At 45.1% G+C, this 26,532-nt stretch overlaps 1 protein-coding gene across 1 annotated transcript in view; it reads left to right on the forward strand.

The window, feature by feature from the left end:
- LOC115175398 (adhesion G protein-coupled receptor B2-like) overlaps positions 1 to 26,532 on the forward strand; it is an 81,585-nt gene that overhangs the window by 25,911 nt on the left and 29,142 nt on the right. The window contains exons 7-12 of the mRNA XM_029734630.1: positions 4,318 to 4,410; positions 10,175 to 10,214; positions 11,094 to 11,108; positions 14,614 to 14,786; positions 17,411 to 18,085; positions 25,398 to 25,433. Coding sequence (XP_029590490.1) covers positions 4,318 to 4,410; positions 10,175 to 10,214; positions 11,094 to 11,108; positions 14,614 to 14,786; positions 17,411 to 18,085; positions 25,398 to 25,433 — 1,032 coding nt within the window. The remainder of the gene's footprint in view (positions 1 to 4,317; positions 4,411 to 10,174; positions 10,215 to 11,093; positions 11,109 to 14,613; positions 14,787 to 17,410; positions 18,086 to 25,397; positions 25,434 to 26,532) is intronic.

A 26,532-nucleotide genomic window follows, 5' to 3' on the forward strand; every position in this document is an offset into this window, starting at 1 on the left:
TCCAGGACCCAGTTGCACAGGGCGGGGCTCAGACCTAGGGACTCCGAGCTTAATGATGAGCTTGGAGGGTACTATGGTGTTGAAGGCTGAGCTATAGTCAATGAACAGCATTATTACATATGTATTCCTCTTGTCCAGATGGGATAGGGCAGTGTGCAGTGTGATGGCAATTGCATCGTCTGTGGATCTATTGGGGCGGTATGCAAATTGAAGTGGGTCTATGGTGTCAGGTAAGGTAGAAGTGATATGATCCTTACTAGACTCTCAAAGCACTACCAAGCGATAGTGCTACCAAGTGATAGTAATTTTGTTCAGTACAGGAACAATGGTGGACATCTTGAAGCAAGTGGGGACAGCAGACTGGGATAGGGAGAGATTGAATGTGTCCGTATACACTCCAGCCAGCTGGTCTGCGCATGCTCTGAGGACGCGGCTAGGGATGCTGTCCGGCCTGGCAGCCTTGCGAGGGTTAACACGCTTAAACGTCTTACTCATGTCGTCCATGGAGAACGAGAGCCCACAGTCCTTGGGAGTCGGTGACCGCGACATTGCTGGTTTTCCCTTTGTAATCCGTGATTGTCTGTAGACCCTGACACATACGTCTTGTGTTTAAGCCGTTGAATTGCGACTCCACTTTGTCTATGTACTGATGTGTTGCCTATTTGGTTGCCTTACAGAGGGAATAAATGCACTGTTTGTATAAAAATATATTCCCAGTCACCTTGCCATGGTTAAATCCGGTGGTTCGCGCTTTCAGTTTTGCATGAATGCTGTCATCGACGGTTTCTGGTTTGGGTAGGTTTTAATAACAATAAGAACACCTCCTCCCAGCTGCCCACTGCACTGAGGATAGGAAACTCTATCACCACCTATAAACCCACTATAATTGAGAATTTCAATAAGCATATTTCTACGGCTGGCCATGCTTTCCACCTGGCTACCCCTACCGCAGTCAACAGCACTGCACCCCCCACAGCTACTCGCCCAAGCCTTCCCATTTCTCCTTCTCCCAAATCCAGTCAGCTGATGTTCTGAAAGAGCTGCAAAATCTGGACCCGTACAAATCAGCCGGGCTAGACAATCTGGACCCTTTCTTTCTAAAATTATCTGCCGAAATTGTTGCAACCCCTATTACTAGCCTGTTCAACCTCTCTTTCGTGTTGTCTGAGATTCCCAAAGATTGGAAAGCAGCTGCTGTCATCCCCCTCTTCAAAGGAGGGGACATTCTTGACCCAAACTGCTGCAGACCTATATCTATCCTACCCTGCCTTTCTAAGGTCTTCGAAAGCCAAGTCAACAAACAGATTACCGACCATTTCGAATCCCACCGCACCTTCTCCGCTATGCACTCTGGTTCCAGAGCTGGTCATGGGTGCACCGTAGCCACGCTCAAGGTCCTAAACGATATCGTAACCGCCTTCGATAAGAAACAATACTGTGCTGCCGTATTCATTGACCTGGCCAAAGCCTTCGACTCTGTCAATCACCACATCCTCATCGGCAGACTCAGTAGCCTTGTTTTCTCAAATGATTGCCTCGCCTGGTTCAACAACTACTTCTCTGATAGAGTTCAGTGTGTCAAATCGGAGGGCCTGTTGTCCGGACCTCTGGCAGTCTCTATGGGGGTGCCACAGGGTTCAATTCTTGGGCCAACTCTTTTCTCTGTATACATCAATGATGTCGCTCTTGCTGCTGGTCTGTCTCTGATCCACCTCTATGCAGACGACACCATTCTGTATACTTCTGGCCCTTCCTTGTACACCGTGTTAACTACCCTCCAGACGAGCTTCAATGCCATACAACTCTCCTTCCGTGGCCTCCAACTGCTCTTAAATACAAGTAAAACTAAATGCATGCTCTTCAACCGATCGCTGCCTGCACCTGCCTGCCTGTCCAGCATCACTACTCTGGACGGTTCTGACTTAGAACATGTGGACAACTACAAATACCTAGGTGTCTGGTTAGACTGTAAACTCTCCTTCCAGACTCACATCAAACCACTCCAATCCAAAGTTAAATCTAGAATTGGCTTCCTATTTCGCAACAAAGCATCCTTCACTCATGCTGCCAAACATGCCCTCGTAAAACTGACCATACTACCGATCCTCGACTTCGGCAATGTCATTTACAAAATAGCCTCCAATACCCTACTCAATAAACTGGATGCAGTCTATCACAGTGCCAACCGTTTTGTCACCAAAGCCCCATATACTACCCACCACTGCGACCTGTACGCTCTCGTTGGCTGGCCCTCGCTTCATACTCGTCGCCAAACCCACTCGCTCCAGGTCATCTACAAGACCCTGCTAGGTAAAGTCCCCCCTTATCTCCGCTCACTGGTCACCATAGCAGCACCCACCTGTAGCACGTGCTCCAGCAGGTATATCTCTCTGGTCACCCCCAAAGCCAATTCCTCCTTTGGCCATCTCTCCTTCCAGTTTTCTGCTGCCAATGACTGGAACGAACAAAAATCTCTGAAACTGGAAACACTTATCTCCCTCACTAGCTTTAAGCGCCAGCTGTCAGAGCAGCTCACAGATCACTGCACCTGTACATAGTCCATCTATAATTTAGCCCAAACAACTACCGCTTCCCCTACTGTATTTATTTATTTATTTATTTTGCTCCTTTGCACCCCATTATTTCTATTTCTACTTTGTACTTTCTTATACTACAAATCTACCATTCCAGTGTTTTACTTGCTATATTGTATTTACTTTGCCACCATGGCCTTTTTGCCTTTACCTTCCTTTTTATTTAATTTTTTTATTTATTTCACCCTTATCTCACCTCATTTGGTCACATTGTATATAGACTTATTTTTCTACTGTATTATTGACTGTATGATTGTTTTACTCAATGTGTAACTCTGTGTTGTTGTATGTTGTCGAACTGCTTTGCTTTATCTTGGCCAGGTCGCAATTGTAAATGAGAACTTGTTCTCAACTTGCCTACCTGGTTAAATAAAGGTGAAATAAATAAAAACTTTTAAAAAAACTGCTGAAGTGAAGGCCGTCCTCTCTTGGGGAATACTGCTTTTAAGTTAGCTTTGCGACAGTATCAAAAATACTTTTTGCATTGTTTTTATTCTCCTCAACCAGGTTGGGAAAGTAACCTGATCGAGCAAGAGTGAGGGCTCTTCGATATTGCACGGTACTGTTTTTCCAAGCTAGTCGGAAGACTTACAGTTTGATGGAGCGCCATTTCCGTTCCAATTTTCTGAAAGTTTGCTTCAGGGCTCAGGTATTTTTTGTATACCAGGGAGTTAAATTCTTCTGACAAATTGTTTTTGTTTTAAGAGGTGCGACTGCATCTAGGGTATTACGCAAGGTTAAATGTATATACTCGGTTAGATGGTTAACTGTTTTTCGTACTCCAACATCCTTGGGTAGGTGGAGGGAGTCTGGAAGGGCATCTAGGAATCTTTGGGTTGTCTGACAATTTATAGTGCTGCTTTTGATAATCCTTGTTTGGGGTCTGAGCAGATTTGTTGCGATTGCAAACGTAATAAAATGGTGGTCTGATAGTCCAGGATTATCAGGAAGAACATTTAGATCCACGATATTTATTCCACTACCTAGCTTTAGCTCACTTAATGAAAGTTTCAGAGAATAGCAAACGATATTATATCTCAGAGCACTGTGGCTCTGGAGTCAGTTACCAGTCATATCTCAATTTGAATAAAATCTCATCTTCCTAACACAACCCTCAGTAGACTGGCTGCCTATCTAGATTCAACAGTGTTGTACACTGTCTTTTTCTGTTCTTTATCTCTGTTTCTTCATCTCTCTCTCTCACTCTCTCTCACTCTCTCTCTCTTCCTCTCTCTCTCACTTTATTTATCTTTGAATGTCTTCAAAGAGTGCTTGAATCCATAAATCAAACAATTACTTGGCGTTTATTTCTACAGTACTTTTTAATGCATACAGTACTAATGCTAACAAACACATTTAAAGAAAGTGGGTGTCCCTTGATTTTGAACTCATATTAAATAAACCCCACTAATGATACTATACATGTTCATGACAGGGTAATACACCATGTTCTAGTCTCTTACTAAAATCAATAACAAAACCTAATATAGATGATCAAACATTCACCAGATAATATATTACTTTGTAACGGTTACATACTCAATAAACACGTGTAGAGTACTGTATGTATGAACATAGCCTACTCTCTATGATAGTCTTAAAGTAGCTAAACTCATTTTAAAACTACAATAAAGACCTTCATCTACCTTCCTGCCTTTCTCCCTCCTGCTCTTCTTCCCTCCCTCTTCCTCTACTTCCCTCCCTCCTCGTCCGTCTCTTCCAGGTTCAGGACGCAGTGCGCTGTCGGATGGGGGGATGTAAAGACGACAGTGAGAACTCACCGGACTCATGCAAGAACGGACAGGTGCAGATCATGGTGAATAATATTCCATTTCATCCCTTATTAGACCCATAACCACTGCTGGCCTGGTCCCTGATCAGTTTGTGCTGTCTTGCCAACTCCTGGGACCAGGCTACATAACCACATCCTGCTGGTCCTAAAACTTCCCTGTTTCTGTTCTCCAAATTCTGCTCTTCACTAACTATATTAATGCCCAATCCCAAATCGACCACATCTCCTTGTGGGGTTCTGAGAGGATTTGACAGGTGTCGATTTGGGATTGGGCCTAAAATCCTAACCCCATCATTTGTTCAGTCCCTCCTAAAGATATTTTATAATCCCACCTGTAATTTGTTATTTTCATATTTTCATTGGATATTTTTATTAACACGGCGGTCAGTGAGGCAGGTTGGTTTATCCCATATGAAAGGCCCTCATCATTATGCACAGGGCGTGTAAGGTAAAGCTCACATAAGGTTATACATAAGGTTACTTTGTCCAAAATCATGCTAATAGCATTGTAAATCATAAAGACATGAAGTGCCTCCCAATGTCAACCAGGTCACAACGCTCTGCAATATTCATTAGTTATAAAAGTTCCTACGTTGAACCCTCCATCCCCTTTGATTTTGTTATTCACACAGTCATTTACTGTAGTGTTTTGGTCTCTTGAATGGACCTCTAAGAAGGTTAGGAGGCTGAAGCTTCACCTTAGATTACCTATACCATCAACAACAAAAATGCAAAGTTGTTTTAAGTGTAGTGTTGAGGAGGAATGGATGGGTTGGTTTCGTAACTGTAGGGTCCAGAGTTTTTCCTTGCTGTTTTTCCTGGTCACGTCACAGTTTACGCGTAAACCTACACATGACAAAGTTAACAAGAGGAGATGTACTTGTCTTTTAAATCCATAGTCTGACAATAAATTAATCTCAATCCACTTGAAGTAATTCATTAGGCTTTTTGATTAATATCAAAAGCAGTCATATCAAATTAATTGGTGAATCCAAAGTGTTTCCAACAGCCATTTCCCAATAGCATAATCCAGAATTAATCCCTCACCCCAAAAGGCTCAAAGCGACTGAGTGCATAGGGAAAACTTTTCTTGAACCCATTTGCCATAAAGCTTTCATAAACCTGTCATAGGCACGATACACTATATGTACAAAAGTATGTGGACACCCCTTCAAATTAGTGAATTCGGCTATTTCAGCTACAACCGTAAATGACAGGTGTATAAAATCGAGCACCCAGCCATGCAATCTCTTTAGACAAACATTGGCAGTAGAATGACTTTACTGAAGAGCTCAGTGACTTTCAACGTTGCACCATCATAGGATGCCACCTTTCCAACAAGTCAGTTTGTCAAATACAAAAATGTCTGCCCCGGTGCACTGTAAGTGCTGTTATTGTGAAGTGGAAACATCTAGGAGCAACAACGGCTCAGCCGCAAAATGGTAGGCCACACAACCTCACAGAACGGGACCACTGAGTGCTGAAGTGCTTAGCATGTAAAAATCGTCTGTCCTCGGTTGTAACACTCACTACCGAATTCCAAACTGCCTCTGGAAGCAATGTCAGCACAAGAACTGTTCATCAGGAGCTTCATAAAATGGGTTTCCATGGCCAAGCAGCCACACACAAGCCTAAGATCACCATGCGCAATGCAAAGCGTTGACTGGAGTAATGTGAAGCTCGCAGACTCTGGAGCAGTGAAAATGCATTCTCTGGAGTGATGAATCACGCTTCACCATCTGGAAGTCCTACGGATGAATCTGGGCACAGGCAGATGCCAGGAGAACACAACCTGCCCTAATGCATTCGACCAACTGTAAAGTTTGGTGGTGGAGGAATAATGGTCTGGGGATATGTTTTAGTTCCAATGAAGGGAAATCTTAACACTACAGCATACAATGACATTCTAGACGATTCTGTGCTTCCAATTTTGTGGCAACAGTTTGGGGAAGGCCCTTTCCTGTTTCAGCATGACAATACACCGTGCACAAAGCGAGATCCATACATAAATGGTTTGTCGAGATCTGAGTGGAAGAACTTGACTGGCCTGCACAGAGCCATGATCTAAACACCATATAATACCTTTTGGATGAATTAGAATGCCAACTGCGAGCTAGGCCTAATCACCCAACATCAGTGCCCGACCTCACTAATGCTCTTGTGGCCGAATAGAAGCAAGTCCCTGCAGCGATGTTCCAACATCTAGTTGGAACCAGCAAAGGGGGGACCAACTCCGTATTAATGCTCATGATTTTGGAATTAGATGTTCGACGAGCAGGTGTCCACATACTTTTGGTAGTGTATGACATAACAGCCATACAAGTATTAAGTAGGCCTTGTGAAAAGTGTTACCATAAACTCACTAGAGAGGATAGGAGGAAATCTTGAGAGATAGGTGTACATCTTGAGAGTATAGGATGACATCTTGAGAAGATAGGAGGGCATCTTGAGAGGATAGAACATCTTAAGACAATAGGGGGACATCTTGAGAAGATAGGAGGACATCTTGAGAAGATAAGAGGACATAATGAGAACATAGGAGGACATATTGAGAAGATAAGAGGACATAATGAGAAGATAGGAGGACATATTGAGATGATAGGAGGACACTGAGAAGATAGGAGGACATATTGAGAAGAAAAGATATCTTGAGAGGATAGGAGCGCATTTTGAGAGGATAGGAGGACATCTTGAGAAGATAGGAGGACACTGAGAAGATAGGAGGACATATTGCGATAATAGGAGGACATCTTGAGAAGATAGGAGGACATTTTGAGAGGATAGGAAAACATCTTGAGAAGATAGGAGGACATCTTGAGAAGATAGGAGGACACTGAGAAGATAGGACATCTTGAGAAGATAGGACATCTTGAGAGGATAGGAGGACATCTTGAGAAGATAGGAGGACATCTTGAGAGGATAGGAGGACATCTTGAGAGGATAGGAGGACATCTTGAGAAGATAGGAGGACATCTTGAGAAGATAGGAGGACATCTTGAGAGGATAGGAGGACATCTTGAGAATAATCAGTCTTCAGACTAGAGTACATGTTAAATGAGATTAACCACCATTTAACCATTCTGGTAGTTAGTTTGGACTGGCTTGGTCCTTCCCATTTTACCCTTCTATTGTCCACTCCTCCACTTCCCCTCTCTCATCTCTCCTCCTCTCACATCTCTTCTTCATCCCAGCATCAGAAGTGTCAGAACGTGTCCTACTGCGGGCAGCAGTGTGGCTCTCTGCGCTACAGCACTGGCACTTCTGGCACTGACACTGGCACTGTTGGCACTGGAGCTTCTCTCTGCTCGTCATCGTCATGCCACCAACAGCCACCATACCCGCCATTATGCCACCCTCACCAGGGCTTCGAACGCAGCTGCCAACTAGGCTGTTACCACAGCCTGCCTCACAACAACCACATGAACCATGAACACATGAACTACGCCCTCAACCACACCCTCAACCACACCTATAACCACGCCCACAACCATGGACAAAACCACAAGTACCCCAACAGCAAATCAGTACGTCAACCACAGTAGATAGCTGCTGTGCTTTCTGTGCCCTAAAGTAGCCAATATATGTAGCAGTGTAGTAAAGTTATTATCTGGTAGAAAAGTACATTATCCACAAAGGTTTCCAGCAATGGTTCCCAAACTGTGGATATACCCCCTTGTGGTCCAGGAAATGTCTTTCCATTTATTTAATATAAATGGTATTAGCCTGCAAAACATAACAAATCATGTTTTATTATGGTCCGTTGGGGGAAAAGTTTGGAAACCACCGAGCTGCAAAGTAGATTAGTGCCAGCAAGTTTTTATAGTTTTAGCTGCTACCAGTCAAAGTTGTTTTATGCTGGTGTTTTTATATCTATATAGATGTGTTTTTAGATTAAGTTTTGGGATCCAAATGTTGTTTTGTTCTTGCATCTTTTCCAATGATAATTCAGCCTGAAGTGTTTTGGGTTATCTTGTGCTTAAGTGGTTTCCAGTGTTGGCTGAACACAGGGCTAATGTGAATGCCCTCCTCAAAACGTCTGGACAAACTGTAGTTTGTAATGATGCTGACGGTTAACCTGACTTACTTTCTATACTCAGCCTGTGTGTACGTGTGTGGGTGTGCGTACATACATGCTACGATGAAGGAGATAGAGATATGGAGAGAGCGAGAGAGAAAGAGAGAGATAGGGAGAGAGAGAGAGAGAGAGAGAGACAGAGAGAGACAGAGAGCGAGAGAGAGAGGTGAGATGAGAGTCTAAATCCTCATTTGTCCTTTTAGGCGAGAGCCATTTGTGCAGCTGTGTGATTTGCGTACTAGGAGCTTTCCTCTCCTCTGAGACCTGTATTCATTCTCTCCCTCTCTCTTTCCCTTTCAAATGTTCTCTTTCTCTTTCTGTCCCTCTATTTATCTCTCTTTCTTTCTCTCCCTCTGTCTTTCTCTCTCTTTCTCTTTAACTCTCCCCTTCTCTCTGCCTTTCCCCTCCCTCCATCTTCTTCCATGTCTTGGTATTTTGGGGTATTTTGTTAGGATCCCCATTAGCTGTTACAAAAGCAGCAGCTACTCTTCCTGGGGTCCACATCTCTCTCTCACTCCCCCCTTCCCTCTCTGTCGTGCCCAAAATGCTTTATACTTTAATATCCAAACAAAGGCTTTTGTGAGTGGGTTCCGTGGAGGACGCTAGGCGGATTGTTGCTGTGGGGAGAGAGGAGAAGAGAGAGTGGAGAGGCCTGGGTCTGCATGGCAATGTGGTGCAACGTTTATTTCACATTCAAGTTTGAGAGGTTTGCAGGGAGGCCATTTTGGAATGGAACACTGGAACTGTCCCTCAGTGAATCCAAGCAATCTGTTTGTGTGGTGCTGTTTGTGTGGTGCTGTTTGTGTGGTGCTGTTTGTGTTGGTTCTTTTACAAAGTCATTTCTTCCAACCAATCAAAGTTGAGGGGAAATTCTCTCTTGAAGGTTACAAAAGACAAGCTGAGGGAAACACGAGCAGGTGGCATTACAGTAGGTAGAGGTGGTGTTAGGTTTAAAGAGAGAAAGGTAGAGCTGGTTTTAGGTTTGGAGACAGAAAGGTAGAGCTGGTTTTAGGTTTGGAGACAGAAAGGTAGAGCTGGTGTTAGGTAGAGCTGGTTTTAGGTTTGGAGACAGAAAAGTAGAGCTGGTGTTAGGTAGAGCTGGTTTTAGGTTTGGAGACAGAAAGGTAGAGCTGGTGTTATTGGTCCGGGTTTGGCCGGGGTAGGCCGTCATCGTAAATAAGAATTTGTTCTTAACTGACTTGCCAGTTAAAAAAAGGTTAATCAACAACAAAAAATATTCTGTAGCACCATTAGAAAGGTGTAGTCTAACATCTCTGTCTCTAATTCATCATCTGTAGCAAAGTTAGAAAGGTGTGGTCTAACATCTCTGTCTCTAAATCATCATCCGTAGCAACATTAGAGAAAGGTGTAGTCTAACTGTGTATTGGTGTGATGTTATTTTCATCTTTCAAAAGCACTTCTCCTCTCATCTTCAGTTGTTTCTGTTTCATCTGTGAGGGTCTTCCCCTGTTTGCTAGGCCTGTCTGGCATCAATATGGCTGTCTGGCATCAATATGCAATGGAAATGAATCGCTGTCTCTTGATGTTGTATTAGTTGGAATAGAATATTAGACTGTATTATTCTGTTTCCCAATGTTGCCCCAAAACCATACTGTAACTACCACACACACACACACACACACACACACACACACACACACACACACACACTGCTGTGTAACTGTCTCTCTTCTTCCCCATGCTCTCTGCCAGTCGGACTTTGAAAAAGATGTGGACCTGGCATGTCAAACAGGTAGGATCTCTCTCTCTCTCTTTCTCTCTCACTGTCTGTCTCACTCTTCAGCTCTCTCTCTCTCTCTCTCTCTCTCTCTCTCTCTTTCTCTCGCTCTCTCTCTCCCTCTCTCTCTCTCTCTCTCACTCACTTTCACTCTCCCCTTCTATCTCTCTCTCTAACTCTCCATCTCTCTCTCTTTCCCTTCTCTCTCTCTTTCTCTCCCCCTCTCTCACTCTTCATCTATCTGTCTCTATCTCTCTCACCCCTTCTCTCTCTCTCTTTCTCTCTCCCTCTTGCTCCTCTCTCTATCTCGTTCCCCCCTCTCTCTCTCTATCTCTCTCCCCTTCTATTTATTTCTCTCCCCCCTTCTCTCTCTCCCTCTCCCTCTCCATCTCTCTCTATCTCCTTCTCTCGCCCCTTTCGCTCTCTCTCTCTCTCTCTCTCTCTCTCTCTCTCTCTCTCTCTCTCTCTCTCTCACACTCTTTTGTATCAGTCTAACATGCTGTCAATGTGCCCATGGGGAGCACTACGCTGTAGCTAAGGCTTTGCTTGTCTGAATGTAAATGCAGTGATGGGAACGATGGAGTCTCGGAATTCAATCATGAGCGGTACTATTTTGCCCTGTCAATCACACTGATTTCATCCAATGGGATCTCTCCGACTTTAAGGAATGAATCTGTTATTGGCTGAGCTCGGTAGCCCTTGAGTCGGTTCAGAGCCGCAATGTTCCCCATCACTGGAATTTAGAAGTGTGTGTATGTGTCTGTGTGTGCGTGCGTCTGTGTGCCTATGCATGTTTCTGTGTGTCTTTGTGTGTGTGCGTGTGTGTGATGTGTGTAACACTGTGGACGTAAATTAACACCCAGTCATGGTTACTTTCCCCCTCCACCCTTGCAGAGAGAGGACACCCATGTAAGTCTGGCACCAACCTGACCCTTATAACACAGTCAATCACTAATGGCCCAACTCTAATTTGAGATCTACATCAAACTCCTGACTCAAACTTTCATGCAAATCTTGTAGAACAAAGAAGGACGTGAAACGCTGCAGGGATGCAGTATTATGTCATTGTAGATTTAAAGTGGTCTCTGATTAAAGGTCCTGTTCAATAGAACAACGGATTATTGTACTCCCTGACGACGGCTATGTCAACATTTCTTTCTGATTTAGTTATAATAATATAATGCAATTATACGAAAGTGCCTTGATTCTCCTTGTTTTATCTCTCATTAACATCAATACACAGAAACTGTATGAAACTTTGAGCTACTTACAGATGTACCTGCAGATTGTCCTAAGTTAACTGTGGCCCAGCAGTGACCACTTTAAACTCTGACGCTGTGTGCATGTAATTCAGCATGACTGTATGACTGTGAGGTGAGACTCATGGTGGTACGACTTCGGACTGCATTCAATCAAAAACATTTACTCGAATGATTGAATATGGCCCATTGTGTGACCATATTCAATTTGACCGGTATAAACCTGATTTGGTGATCAGGTTAGCATGAATGTGTTATTAATATGCATGCAGGGTTAAATATGTTGCTCTAGTTCAGGGGTGGGAAACTCCAGTCCTCGAGGGCCTGGTTGGTGTCACACTGTTTCTCCATCCCTAGCAAACACAGCTGATTAATCATATTGAATTCTGAACTGAAGATCATGATTGGGTGATTATTGGAGTCAGGTGTGTTAGCTGGGTCTGGGGCACCAATCAGGCCCTGGAGGACTGGAGTTGCCCATCCCTGGTCTAGATGAACTGTTGTCCTGACTATATACAGTAGGCCATGTTATTCTGACCTTGTATGTCTGTCTATTACAATGACTAAGGCTACACCTCAAATTACACCCTATTCCCAAGTGCACTACTTTGATTAGACGAACAAAACAAACAAGTGCACTATACAGGAACAGGATGTCATCTGATATTAGGCCTTGTTCGTTTAGATGTTGACTCTTACCAGTTAGTCATATATTGTAGTTGGGTCTTTTAGAAGTGTCTTCATTCCTTTGTTTGTTCACTAAACTAAAAGTATGAAAATGAAAAGGACAACCAAAACATTCTCTAAGCCAAGATTAGTTTCATATTCTGTTTCATTGTGGTCTCAGTATAAGACATAAAATCTCATCCTACCTTGCTGTTGGTCTCAGGACACACACACACACACACACACACACACACACACACACACACACACACACACACACACACACACACACACACACAATATATAAAGCAATCTGTCACAACTAGACAGGGATAATGAGTTCCCGTAGTGGCCATGTGATGGAATGGAAGGCAGCAGCAGGGGTTATCCAGGTCCATTTCATTTGAAGCCAACTGCATTTTACACAATGTCACTGGTTGTGTCCCAAATGGCTCTACTATTGACCTGAGCCCTATGGGCCCTGGTCAAAAGTAGTGCACAATACAGGGAATAGGGTGTGATGTGGGACAGAGATACTCTCTCATACATCTTATCAAATAGCCAGACCACCTCTATCTACAGTATATACTGTGTGAGAATAGCTGAGGGCCACAGTGTCAGGTACAAAGCTCACCTCTGCTGAGTCACCCCTACCACAGGACCGGGAGTCTAGAGAGACTTTTCTGTCTTCATTCCAGTATATTTCAAAGGTTGTCTGCATATATGATGAATGGTTCTGCTTTTTGTCATGTTTTGTTGGTGTTTTTTTTAATTTTATTAATTCCATAGGTGTCTATTATTTAAAACCATGTCAGGAGGCTCAATGCATATATGCCTCTCTCTCTCTGTCTGTCTGTCTGTCTGTCTGTCTGTCTGTCTGTCTGTCTGTCTGTCTGTCTGTCTGTCTGTCTGTCTGTCTGTCTGTCTGTCTGTCTGTCTGTCTGTCTGTCTGTCTGTCTGTCTGTCTGGCTGTCTGGCTGGCTGGCTGGCTGGCTGGCTGGCTGGCTGGCTGTTCATATTATTTTCATACCGTCTTACCTATTTTAACATTTTTTTTTAATGTACTGTATTGTGAGTTCACTATATATGCCTCAACCTCTTCTTCATATCCCTTTATCCTGCTCTCTATCTCTATCTTTCTCTCTATCTCTATCCTGCTCTCTATCTCTATCTTTCTCTCTATCTCTATCCTGCTCTCTATCTCTATCCTGCTCTCTATCTCTATCCTGCTCTCTATCTCTATCCTGTTCTCTATCTCTATCTCACTATCTATTCTGCTCTCTATCTATTCTGCTCTCTATCTATTCTGTTCTCTATTTCTATCCTGCTCTCTATCTCTATCCTGTTCTCTATCTCTATCTCTCTATCTATTCTGCTCTCTATCTTTATCCTGCTCTCTATCTATTCTGTTCTCTATTTCTATCCTGCTCTCTATCTCTATTCTGCTCTCTATCTCACTATCTATTCTGCTCTCTATCTATTCTGTTCTCTATCTCTATCCTGCTCTCTATATATATTCTGCTCTCTATCTCTATTCTGCTCTCTATCTCTATTCTGCTCTCTATCTCACTATCTATTCTGCTCTCTATCTCTATTCTGCTCTGTATCTCACTATCTATTTTGCTCTCTATCTCTTTTCTGTTCTGTATCTCTGTCTCTATTCTGCTCTCTATCTCTATCCTGCTCTGTATCTCTATCCTGCTCTCTATATCTATTCTGCTCTCTGTCCTGCTCCCATCTATATTCTGCTCTCTATCTCTATTCTGCTCTGTATATCTATCTCTATCCTGCTCTCTTTCTCTATCCTGCTCTCTATCTCTATCCTGCTCTCTATCTATATTCTGTTCTCTCTAATTTCTGCTCTCTATCTATATTCTGTTCTCTATCTATTCTGCTCCCATCCTCTATTCTGCTCTCTATCACTATTCTGTTCTCTATCTCTATTCTGCTCTCTATATCTATCCTGCTCTCTATTTATATCCTGCTCTCTATTTATATTCTGCTCTCTATCTCTATTTTGCTCTTTATCTCTATCTCTATTTTGCTCTTTATCTCTATCTCTATTCTGCTCTGTATCTCTATCTCTATTCTGCTTTCTATCTCTATCCTGCTCTCTATCTCTATTCTGCTCTCTTTCTCTATTCTGCTCTCTTTCTCTGTCCTGCTTTATCTCTATCCTGCTCCCATCTATATTCTGCTCACTATCTCTATTCTGCTCTGTATCTCTATGTCTATTCTGCTCTCTATCTCTATCCTGCTCTCTCTAAATTCTGCTCTCTATCTCTATTCTGCTCCCATCCTCTATTCTGCTCTCTATCACTATTCTGTTCTCTATCACTATTATTCTCTCTATCTCTGTCTCTATTCTGCTCTCTATCTCTATTCTGCTCTCCATCTCTATTCTGCTCTCCATCTCTATTCTACTCTTTATCCCCACCTCCTTTCCCCTCTCTCCCCTCCCCCTCTCTCCTCTCACTCTCTCCCTCCAGTCATCTTCAAGGAAGTTAACACCTGTAACCCAGCAACCATCACCGGGACCCTCTCCCGTATCTCCCTTGATGAAGAGGATGACCCCAAGCTGGCGGCCCACCAGGAGGGGGGCCTAGGGGTCAACTTCAGCTCCCTCCCTGGAAACATCCCCCCTCCCAACCTACTCGTCCAGGTGAGGGACCGATTGGATGCATGGATGGATAAATGGGCAGATGGGCAATGGGATTATATGCAAAACAAATCTACTCACACAATCAAATGTAGTTTCATTTAAGCAGTACATTTGCATAGACCCTCCCTCTCAGGCATGTTGGGACATTAGGGGCAGCAGGTAGAGTAGCGGTTAGAGAGTCAACTCAGAGGGTTGCCAGTTCGAATCCCGGGTCCAATGGGAAAAATCTGTCGGGACGTGAGCTGGCAACCGGAGGGTTGCTGGTATGAAATCCTATATGCCATTGACTGCTGTTGTTCCCTTGAGCAAGACACTTAACCCCCACAACAACAGCTCCCTGGGCGCCGAGTATGGCAGCCCCCCACATAAACTCCAAAACCTTTATATATATATATACAGAGCATTCGGAAAGTATTTTGACACCTTGACTTTTTCCACATTATGTTACATTACAGCCTTATTCTAAAATGGATTACATTGTTTTGTTTTCTTCATCAATCTACACACAACACCCCATAATGACAAAGCAAAAACTCGTTTTTAGCACATTTTGCAAATTTACAGAAAATACAAAACTGAAATAAACACATTTACATAAGTATTCAGACCCTTTAGTCAGTACTTTGTTGAAGCACCTTTGGCAGCGATTACAGCCTCGTGTCTTCTTGGGTATGACATTACAAGCTTGGCACACCTGTATTTGGGGAATTTATCCCATTCTTCTCTGCAGATCATCTCAAGCTCTGTCAGGTTGCATGGGGAGCATTGCTTCACAGCAATTTTCAGGTCTCTCCAGAGATGTTCAATTGGGTTCTAGTCTGGGATCTCGCTGGGCCACTCAAGGACATTCAGAGACTTGTCCCGAATCCACTACTGAGTTGTCTTGGCTGTGTGCTTAGGGTCATTGTCCTGTTGGAAGGTGAATCTTCGTCCCAGTCTGAGGTCCTGAGCTCTCTGGAGCAGGTTTTCATTAAGGATCTCTCTGTACTTTGCTCCGTTCATCTTTCCCTCTATCCTGACTAGGCTCCCAGTCCCTGTCACTGAAAAACATCCCCACAGCATGATGCTGCCACCACCATGCTACACCGTAGGGATGGTGCCAGGTTTCCTCCAGACATGACGCTTGGCATTCAGGCCAAAGAGTTCAATCTTGGTTTCATCAGACCAGAGAATCTTGTTTCTTAAAGTCTAAGAGTCTTAGGTGCCTTTTGGCAAACTCCAAGTGTGCTGTCATGTGCCTTTTATAGAGATGTGGCTTTCGTCTGGCCACTCTACCATAAAGGCCTCATTGGTGGAGTGCTGCAGAGATTGTTGTCCTTCTGGAAGGTTCTCCCATCTCCACAGAGGAACTCTGTAGCTCTGTCAGAGTGACCATCGAGTTCTTGGTCACCTCCTTGACCAAGGCCCTTCTCCCCCGATTGCTCAATTTAGCCAGCTCTAGGAAGAGTCTTTGTGGTTCCAAACTTCTTCCATTTAAGAATGATGAAGACCACTGTGTTCCTGGGGACCTTCAATGCTGCAGAAATGTTTGGTACCCTTCTCCACATCTGTGCCTCAACACAATCCTGTCTCGGAGCTCTACGGACAATTCCTTTGACCTCATGACTTGTTTTTTTCTCTGACATGCACTGTCAACTGTGGAACCTGGTGTGTGCCTTTCCAAATCATGTCCAATCAATTGAATTTACCACAGGTTGACTCCAATCAAGTTGTAGAAACATCTCAAGGATGATCAATGGAAAACGGATATACCTGAGCTCAATATTGAGTCTCATAGCAACAGGTCTGAAAACTTATGTAAATTAGGTAATTCTGTTTTTTACTTGTAATACATTTGCAAAAATTCTGAAAAACTGTTTTTGCTTTGTCATTATGGGCTATTGTGTGTAGATTTCTGAGGATATAAATAGTTTTTTAATCCATTTTAGAATACAGCTGTAACTTAACAAAATGTGGAAAAAGTCAAGGGGTCTGAATACTTTTCAAAGGCACTGTATGTCTGTCTTTCGGAGGGGTTGGGTTAAAAGGGTGAGTCAAATTTCGATTGGTCCTGTACATTGACCAATAAAGTGATCTTAATCTTACAATTGTTTTTACCAGAAATGAAGTAAAACACTATACAGCAAAGAGCCAATCTATAGTGATATCAACGCTAACTAATCTATATTGTCTTTAGTGATAGCATATTTTTATGTAAGAGTTTCTATCTAGAACCTAAAAGGGTTCTTCGTCTGTCTCCATAGGAGAACCCTTTGAAACTCTTTTTGGTTCCAGGTAGAACCTGTTTGGTTCCAGGTAGAACCTGTTTGATTCCAAGTAGAACCCTTTTAGCTTCCATATAAAAACTCTTTCATTTAACATTTACATTTAAGTCATTTAGCAGACACTCTTATCCAGAGCGACTTACAAATTGGTGCATTCACCTTATGATATCCAGTGGAACAACCACTTTACAATAGTGCATCCACAGAGACATGGAACCCAAAAGTGTTCTGCTATGAGGACAGGCGAAGAACCCTTTTGGAACCCTTTTTCAAAGAGTGTATTTAGTGATATCAGTGATAATATCTGTAGTGTATTTAGTGATGGCTCCTTAACATGAGTTTCCCCGTCTCACCATGCAGGTGCCCCCGCTGGGTGTTCTGAACGAGCTGAGTGACACCCCTGTGAAAAAGGAGGTGAACATGGAGCAGCAGATGCACCAGGGGAACCCCAGGAACACGGCGCCTGTCTACCTGTGCACCGAGAGTGGGATGGGCTGGTCTCGACCGCCCCCTCCTCCCAACACTCTGGATGGACCTTGTGGGGGAGGGGAGGGGGACTATATGGTGTTACCCCGTAGGACGGTCAGTTTAAAACCCCCTCTGCCCCCAGGTCTGGGGCTGGGGCTGGGGGGCGAGGACAAGCCGCTCAACATCGCAGTGGACGACCCGCCCTTCCCCCCGCCCCCATCGCCCATGACCCTCCACCCGGCGGAGAGCGAGGCCTACCCAGCTGACTTCATCTCCCCCGGCGACCACAACATGAACATCGGCATGAACATGAACCGCTCTTACGGGACGCTCAAGCAGCTCCCAGTGCACGGGAGTCAAGGTCCCCAGGGCCACATGCACGCTCCGGGCGTCCACGTGCATGGGGGCCACATGCATGGCTACGGGCACTCGCTGAAGCCAGGCCAGAGGCCGTCGGTGAGGCAGATTCTAACAGGAGGGGGAGGCACGGTGGAGCGCAACCGGACCCTGCCACGCAACCTGGGCAGCACCAACACTAACACCAGCCTCTCCGCTGGCTCCCTGGAGGTAAAGAGAGAGTGATGGGGGGACGGAGGAGAGTGTTTTCAACCAGGTTGTATGACAGCTAGCATCAGTCTCTCTGCTAGCTGAAAGGGGGTGATGGAGGGAACAGAAGGGATGATGGGAGGAGAAGGGGCGCCAGATACAAACACGCACTCCGCTCTCCATACACACACGTTGTCCAGATACAAGGTTAACCAAAACCCATGACAGAAAGATCACACACCAATCTTTCTCAAATACACACTGCGTGTAGTGATTTCCTATATAGTCATGTCCCAGGGTTGATAATAGCAGAGAAAGAAGATGGGTATGAAGAATAAACCACGGTATTGAATGGTGATTTAACTGTGGATGCCGCTGTGATCCAGGTCTGTCAGAATTCTGTGTGTGAGCCGTGCGTGTGTGCTTGTGTGTACGTGTGTGTATGTGTGTGTACTTGTGTGTATGTGTGTGTATGTGTGTGTACGTGTGTGTATGTGTGTGTATGTATGTGTGTGTGTGTGTACTTGTGTGTATGTGTGTCTATGTGTGTGTGCGCTCGTTCTAGTGTCAATATAACCAGTAGTCAAGAGTTTCCCAAACTTGGACCTGGGGACTTTTCCCAGACACTGCACAGCTGATTCAAAGAATCAACTAATCAATAAGCTTTGATCATTTTAATCAGCTGTGTAGTGATAGGGCAAAAACCGAAACACACCCCTTAGGGTCCCCAGGACTGGGTTGGGGAAACACTGCTCTCGTCTGTTATGTGTGTGAGCATGACAACAGAATGTTGTTCAGAAGTTATTACTCATTATGGGATATGAGGATGTCTACATTCATGCAGATGGGTAAAGACACACACACACTCGTGTGTCTATAATCACCCTTCCGGCCTACAAGGAGGCAGAGCAGATGGGGTGAGAGGGACAGGAGAAGGGGGGATACCTAGTCAGTTGCACAACTGAATGCATTCAACTGAAATGTGTCTTACGCATTTAACCCAACCCCTCTGAATCAGAGATGTCAAGAGGGCTGCCTTAATTGACTTGCACGGCGCCTGGGGAACAGTGGGTTAACTGCCTTGTTCAGGGGCATAACGACAGATTTATACCTTGTCAGCTCAGGGATTCGATCCAGCAACCTTTCGGTTACTGGCCCAACGCTCCTACCCACCAGACTACTTGCCGCCCACAGGGAGTACCCCTTGAGAGTGTCTGTGTGCACACCTTAATTATGCATGCACACACACACACACACACACACACACACACACACACACACACACACACACACACACACACACACACACACACACACACACACACACACAATCACTTGCCATAGACCTACACAGACACACACACACACACACACACACACACACAGGATCCTGCTGACTCACAAGGTTGATAAAGGAATGGGGACAGTACTTACGCTGAAGGACAGGGAAGTGCACATGCTTCATATAGAATGAAATGCATTACAGCCCAGTCTTTAAAACCTGTTGAGGACAGGAGTTCCGCTAGCGAAAGCAAAACATTAGATTACGTTAGGAGAGTACATAGACAAAAATAACCACACAGCCATTTTTCAAGCAAGGATATATGTCACAAAAACACAAAACACAGCTAAATGAAGCACTAACCTTTGACGATCTTCATCAGATGACACTCCTAGGACATCATGTTACACAATACATGTATGTTTTGTTCGATAAAGTTCATATTTATATCCAAAAACAGCATTTTACATTGGCGCGTGATGTTCAGAAAATGTATTCCCACCAAAAACTTCCTGTGAATTTACAAAAATACTCATCATAAACATTGACAAAATACATAACAATTATTTTAAGAATTATAGATACAGAACTCCTTTATGCAACCGCTGTGTCAGATTTTAAAATAGCTTTACGGGGGAAAGCACATTTTTCAATATTCTGAGTACATAGCTCGCCATCACAGCAAGCTATACAGACACCCGCCAAGTACGGGGCAACCTAAACTCAGAATTAATATTATAAATATTCTCTTACCTTTGCTGATCTTCGTCAGAATGCACTCCCAGGACTGCTACTTCCACAAGAAATGTTGTTTTTGTTCGAAATAATCCATATTTATGTCCAAATACCTCCGTTTTGTTCGTGCGTACAGAGCACTATCCAAAGGCATAACGAGCGAGCGCGGTACCAGAGACGAAAAGTCCAAATGTTCCAATGTTCCATTCTGGGCAAGAGTAGTAACGTTTAATTTGGGTACGGTTTTCATCCGGCCGTGAAAATACTGCCCCCTATCCCAAACCGGCTTTAGACATCTCACTCAGATGAATGGCTGCATCCCAAATGGCACCCTGTTCCCTATTTATTGCAGTGCTTTTGACCAGGACCCATAGGGTAGGCCTAATATAGAAGGAATAGGGTGTAATTTGGAACTCAGACTTTGAGAGTCCACTCTTGAATATCTTTAAACATCCCTCTGAGAGACGTCTGAGGTATCCCTGTGCTTAGCGGGATGTATTTTCTGTGTCCCAGATTACACCACAGGAGGCTGGTTGCACCTTAATTGGGGAGGACGGGCTTGTGGAATGGTATCAAATGCATCAAACATGGTTTCTATGTGTTTGATGCCTTTCCATTTGCTCCATTCCAGCCATTATTAAGAGCTGTCCTCCACTCAACAGCCTCCACTGAATGACATACTATTCCCTATATAGGGCACTACTTTTTACCTGTGGCTCTGGTCAAAAGTAGTGCACTATAGAGGGAATAGGGCTCTGGTCAAAAGTAGTGCACTATAGAGGGAATAGGGCTCTGGTCAAAAGTAGTGCACTATATAGGGAATAGGGCTCTGGTCAAAAGTAGTGCACTATAAAGGAAATAGGGCTCTGGTCAAAAGTAGTGCACTATAAAGGGAATAGGGCTCTGGTCAAAAGTAGTGCACTATAGAGGGAATAGGGCTCTGGTCGAAAGTAGTGCACTATAGAGGGAATAGGGCTCTGGTCAAAAATAGTGCACTATAGAGGGAATAGGATGCCCTTTGGGACTCACTCATCATTTATCAGAGGCTTTGATAAACAGTTTATTTCCTCCTGTTTGAGGAAAATGACCTCTCCAGCCGGAGATTGAGTGCTCCTTAAAATCAAACTAAAACATAAGAAGAAGCATTATGTAAGATATTACAGAAATTGACTTGATTGCTTTAGAGATTTTGGAGGGGGTTGAGGTTATGGTATTGAGATTCGTAGATTTTAATGTGAAAGCTAGAATAAGTCAATTTTCATAACGTTTTGAAAAGCTCTGTAATGTTGTTTGCTGCTGTGAAGAGACTTTTAGGAATAGTAGAGGAGGGAGTGATGAGAGAAGGAGAGGAGAGGAGAGGAGAGGAGAGAGTGGTGAGGGAAGGAGAGGAGAGAGTGGTGAGGGAAGGAGAGGAGAGAGTGGTGAGGGAAGGAGAGGAGAGGAGAGGAGAGGAGAGAGTGGTGAGGGAAGGAGAGGAGAGAGTGGTGAGGGAAGGAGAGGAGAGAGTGGTGAGGGAAGGGTGGAGATGACAGAGTGATGAGGGAAGGAGAGGAGAGAGTGGTGAAGGAAGGATGGAGAGGACAGAGTGATGAGGGAAGGAGAGGAGAGGAGAGAGTGATGAGGGGAGGAGAGGAGAGGAGAGAGTGATGAGGGAAGGAGAGGAGAGAGTGATGAGGGAAGGAGAGGAGAGAGTGGTGAGGGAAGGAGAGGAGAGGAGAGAGTAATGAGGGAAGGATGGAGAGGAGAGAGTGGTGAGGGGAGGATGGAGAGGAGAGAGTGATGAGGGAAGGAGAGGAGAGAGTGATGAGGGAAGGAGAGGAGAGAGTGATGAGGGAAGGAGAGGAGAGAGTGATGAGGGAAGGAGAGGAGAGAGTGATGAGGGAAGGAGAGGAGAGGAGAGAGTGATGAGGGAAGGAGAGGAGAGGAGAGAGTGATGAGGAGAGGAGAGAGTGATGAGGGAAGGAGAGGAGAGAGTGATGAGGGGAGGAGAGGAGAGGAGAGAGTGATGAGGGATGGAGAGGAGAGAGTGGTGAGGGAAGGAGAGGAGAGGAGAGAGTAATGAGGGGAGGAGAGGAGAGAGTGATGAGGGAAGGAGAGGAGAGAGTGGTGAGGGAAGGAGAGGAGAGGAGAGGAGAGAGTAATGAGGGGAGGATGGAGAGGAGAGAGTGATGAGGGAAGGAGAGGAGAGAGTGATGAGGGAAGGAGAGGAGAGGAGAGAGTGGTGAGGGAAGGAGAGGAGAGGAGAGAGTGATGAGGGAAGGAGAGGAGAGGAGAGAGTGGTGAGGGAAGGAGAGGAGAGGAGAGAGTAATGAGGGGAGGAGAGGAGAGGAGAGAGTGATGAGGGAAGGAGAGGAGAGAGTGATGAGGGAAGGAGAGGAGAGAGTGATGAGGGAAGGATGGAGAGGAGAGAGTGATGAGGGAAGGAGAGGAGAGAGTGGTGAGGGGAGGAGAGGAGTGGAGAGAGTGGTGAGGGGAGGATGGAGAGGAGAGAGTGGTGAGGGGAGGATGGAGAGGAGAGAGTGATGAGGGAAGGAGATGAGAGAGTGATGAGGGAAGGAGAGGAGAGGAGAGAGTAATGAGGGGAGGAGAGGAGAGAGTGATGAGGGAAGGAAGTAGAGGAGAGAGTGATGAGGGGAGGATGGAGAGGAGAGAGGGATGAGGGGAGGAGAGGAGAGGAGAGAGTGGTGAGGGGAGGATGGAGAGGAGAGAGTGGTGAGGGGAGGATGGAGAGGAGAGAGTGATGAGGGGAGGAGAGGAGAGAGTGGTGAGGGAAGGAGAGGAGAGAGTGATGAGGGAAGGAGAGGAGAGAGTGATGAGGGAAGGAGAGGAGAGAGTGATGAGGGAAGGAGAGGAGAGGAGAGAGTGATGAGGGAAGGAGAGGAGAAGAGAGAGTGATGAGGGGAGGAGAGGAGAGGAGAGAGTGATGAGGGAAGGAGAGGAGATGAGAGAGTGATGAGGGGAGGAGAGGAGAGGAGAGAGTGGTGAGAGAAGGAGAGGAGAGGAGAGAGTGATGAGGGAAGGAGAGGAGAGGAGAGGAGAGAGTGGTGAGGGGAGGAGAGGAGAGAGTGGTGAGAGAAGGAGAGGAGAGAGTGATGAGGGAAGGAGAGGAGAGAGTGATGAGGGAAGGAGAGGAGAGAGTGATGAGGGAAGGAGAGGAGATGAGAGAGTGATGAGGGAAGGAGAGGAGAAGAGAGAGTGATGAGGGGAGGAGAGGAGAGGAGAGAGTGGTGAGAGAAGGAGAGGAGAGGAGAGAGTGATGAGGGAAGGAGAGGAGAGGAGAGAGTGGTGAGGGGAGGAGAGGAGAGAGTGGTGAGAGAAGGAGAGGAGAGAGTGATGAGGGAAGGAGAGGAGAGAGTGATGAGGGAAGGAGAGGAGAAGAGAGAGTGGTGAGGGAAGGAGAGGAGAGGAGAGAGTGATGAGGAGAGGAGAGGAGAGAGTGGTGAGGGGAGGATGGAGAGGAGAGAGTGGTGAGGGGAGGATGGAGAGGAGAGAGTGATGAGGGAAGGAGAGGAGAGAGTGATGAGGGAAGGAGAGGAGAAGAGAGAGTGGTGAGGGAAGGAGAGGAGAGGAGAGAGTGATGAGGGGAGGAGAGGAGAGGAGAGAGTGGTGAGGGGAGGATGGAGAGGAGAGAGTGGTGAGGGGAGGATGGAGAGGAGAGAGTGATGAGGGAAGGAGAGGAGAGGAGAGAGTGATGAGGGAAGGAGAGGAGAGGAGAGAGTGATGAGGGGAGGAGAGGAGAGAGTGATGAGGGAAGGAGAGGAGAAGAGAGAGTGATGAGGGGAGGAGATGAGAGGACAGAGTGATGAGGGAAGGAGATGAGAGGACAGAGTGATGAGGAAAGGAAGTAGAGGAGAGAGTGATTAGGGAAGGATGGAGAGGAGAGAGTGATGAGGAGAGGAGAGTAGAGGAGTGATGAGGGAAGGAGAGAGGAGAGGAGAGATTCATGGAAAAATCACATGAATTTGCGGTGTTCCAAGAACATGTTTTCATGTGATCACGTGATCTTATGTGAAGTTAATGCAATTACATGTGACAACATGTAAAGCAACATGTGATAACATGAAACCACATGTGAAAACGTGATCATATGTGAAGTGTTTCAAAAACATGTTTTCATGTGATTTGACAGGATTTTTAACATTTGAAATCAGGTCATTTTTCTATGAGGGTCGTTTCACTTCTCTGTGAATTTCATGCTGTGAAGTGGTGGTTGTTCCTCAGTAAGGATAACAGTATGTTCCGACAAATAACATTGACATTGTGTCACGGTAGTATGCTTGCACGTAGGACGTGTGTGTGGGAGGAAGGATCTTTGTGAAAGCATGTGTGCCTTCATTCAAGTGCGTAGTGCATGCGTACTGTATAGTACTGGGGATTGTCAAACGTCCTCAAATGTCATGGGATCGCTTTTGTGAAGGTAAGAGGTTCCATACACAACGCGATGACCGTGACAAAGTGTTTGAATGAGAGAGATCTGAGTCAGTGCTTGTCTGTTGTACTCATTTGGCATCAACACACTCAGGCTAAAATGGAACCACGTTCACCACTAACCAGGGCCTATTTCAGATACACCCTCAGTTCTCTACAACATTGTGTCTTTCTTTCTTTCTTCCTTTCTTCCTTTCTGTCTGTCTTGAAAAGCCTTGGCTGTCGTAGCCTTTCTCTGCAAGTCCAGACATTGAAAGAAGGACTAGGGCTTTCAGCTAAATGTAGGGCGAATCTTCTCAGTGATGTAAATGGTTTCTGAGAGAGAGTGAATGTCAGGGACAGACAAAAAGTCGAGAGAGTTAACTGTTAAATGGACCACATGCACCCCATCTCTAAGTGTGCAGTAGCTACACACCAAGCTAAGGAGTGACTGAGTGGTCTGACGCAGGAGACAGCATGGAAGTTGAAGGACATTACATGACTGTCTCAATCATCTTGGACATACCTTCAATAGAATGAAGCCTGTTGTTTATGGTGAACTTTAATAATATTTTTTTTTATAGATTTGACTGTACCATTTAATCCAAAGCAATTTAAAGTATACACGTTTATTGGGAATATGTTGCCCATGTGGGAATGAAGCCCACAAGGTTTCGCTGGATGTTTCAACAACTAAGCCATCAGAACGACTTCATTATATTTGAACCACTACATGACGTGTGTTTTGTGTTAGCATGCATGTTGCAAGTGGAAACTACTACTTTGTTACACACGTTTGTGTTGATGACGAGTGGAGGGGTCCAGGAATCTACAGACATTGATCATATCTTCTCTCCCCCGACCCCCCCCCCCCCCCCCCCCCCCCCCCCCCCCCCCCCCCCCACCCAGAGGAAAAGAGTACGGTACTCTGAGCTGGACTTTGAGGTAAGATCCCACCTACTACCCTCCCCCCAGCCTGTCTCTGCTTCTGTCTGCTTCAGCCAGGTTTGACTGACTATTAGAGGAGCCCATGGCATCATGGCATCCCTAACCCCCCCGCCCCCTTGCGCCTGTGTCTCCCTTGAATTTAACTTGGTACAGTCCAACCCATTCATAGTGTAGACTGTTCCTACAACAAGGATCTAGGTCTCCCCCTGTAGATGGATGGATTTGCTTTTTGACAGATTTGAGCTTGGTTGGCCAAAGGATTGATATATTGAACATGTACCAGTGGGTATACAAAAAACAATCATTTATTTTAACTTTTTTCAAACTGAATCATTCAGTCATTTCGATCTCAATGGAAAATGCCCAATGGGGTACCAGGTCCTGGTTGAAGAAACAATGGTTTAGTAGAACGCTTTGAGTGGATGAATGAATGATAGACGGTGAGTTTATGCAAGTTTGGTATGATGTGTGTATTTTGAGGGTAATCACGTGTGTTTGTGTGTGTGTTGGAGTGCAATAATCACTCCATGGAATGAAAAAGCCCTGGGATCTAGTAAATCTCCAGTCTCAAACAGCCCCCCCCCCCCCAACAATTAACTATACTAAACCCTTTGCTAAACCCTATTCAAGTATTGTCTTTCCTTCCCCCTTATCCTTACCATGTAAAGACTGGAGACTTGCTTTCCACTGCGGAGGCCTTGTCCATAGTAGAACTAAGGTATGTGTGGACTGTTGTACAACTAACAGGCTAACAAGCACTACCGCTTAGCTACAGTATGATAACCTGGAGTAGGATGATGTTGCCTAAGGGCAACTATTACCCAGAGCTCATAACCCTTCCTGTCTGGCCGTAGTCTGCAAAACTGCATGATATGTCCCTCAAAATGTCTGACTTCCTATGTCAAAAATGGACGCCAGTGTACCCCTTTACCGAGTGTGTGTCTGAAAGAGAAAGATTTAAGCTGGCGTGAGAGTTCAAGGTAAAGAATGTGAGAGAAAATAGCAGTGATGACAGACAGACATGACACAGGAGAAGGGACATCGGGAAGAAAAAACGACAGACACAGTGACAGAAAGAAAGAGGGAGCTTTGGAGA

This window comes from Salmo trutta, chromosome 36 (assembly GCF_901001165.1).
Source record: "Salmo trutta chromosome 36, fSalTru1.1, whole genome shotgun sequence".
NCBI lineage: Eukaryota > Metazoa > Chordata > Actinopteri > Salmoniformes > Salmonidae > Salmo > Salmo trutta.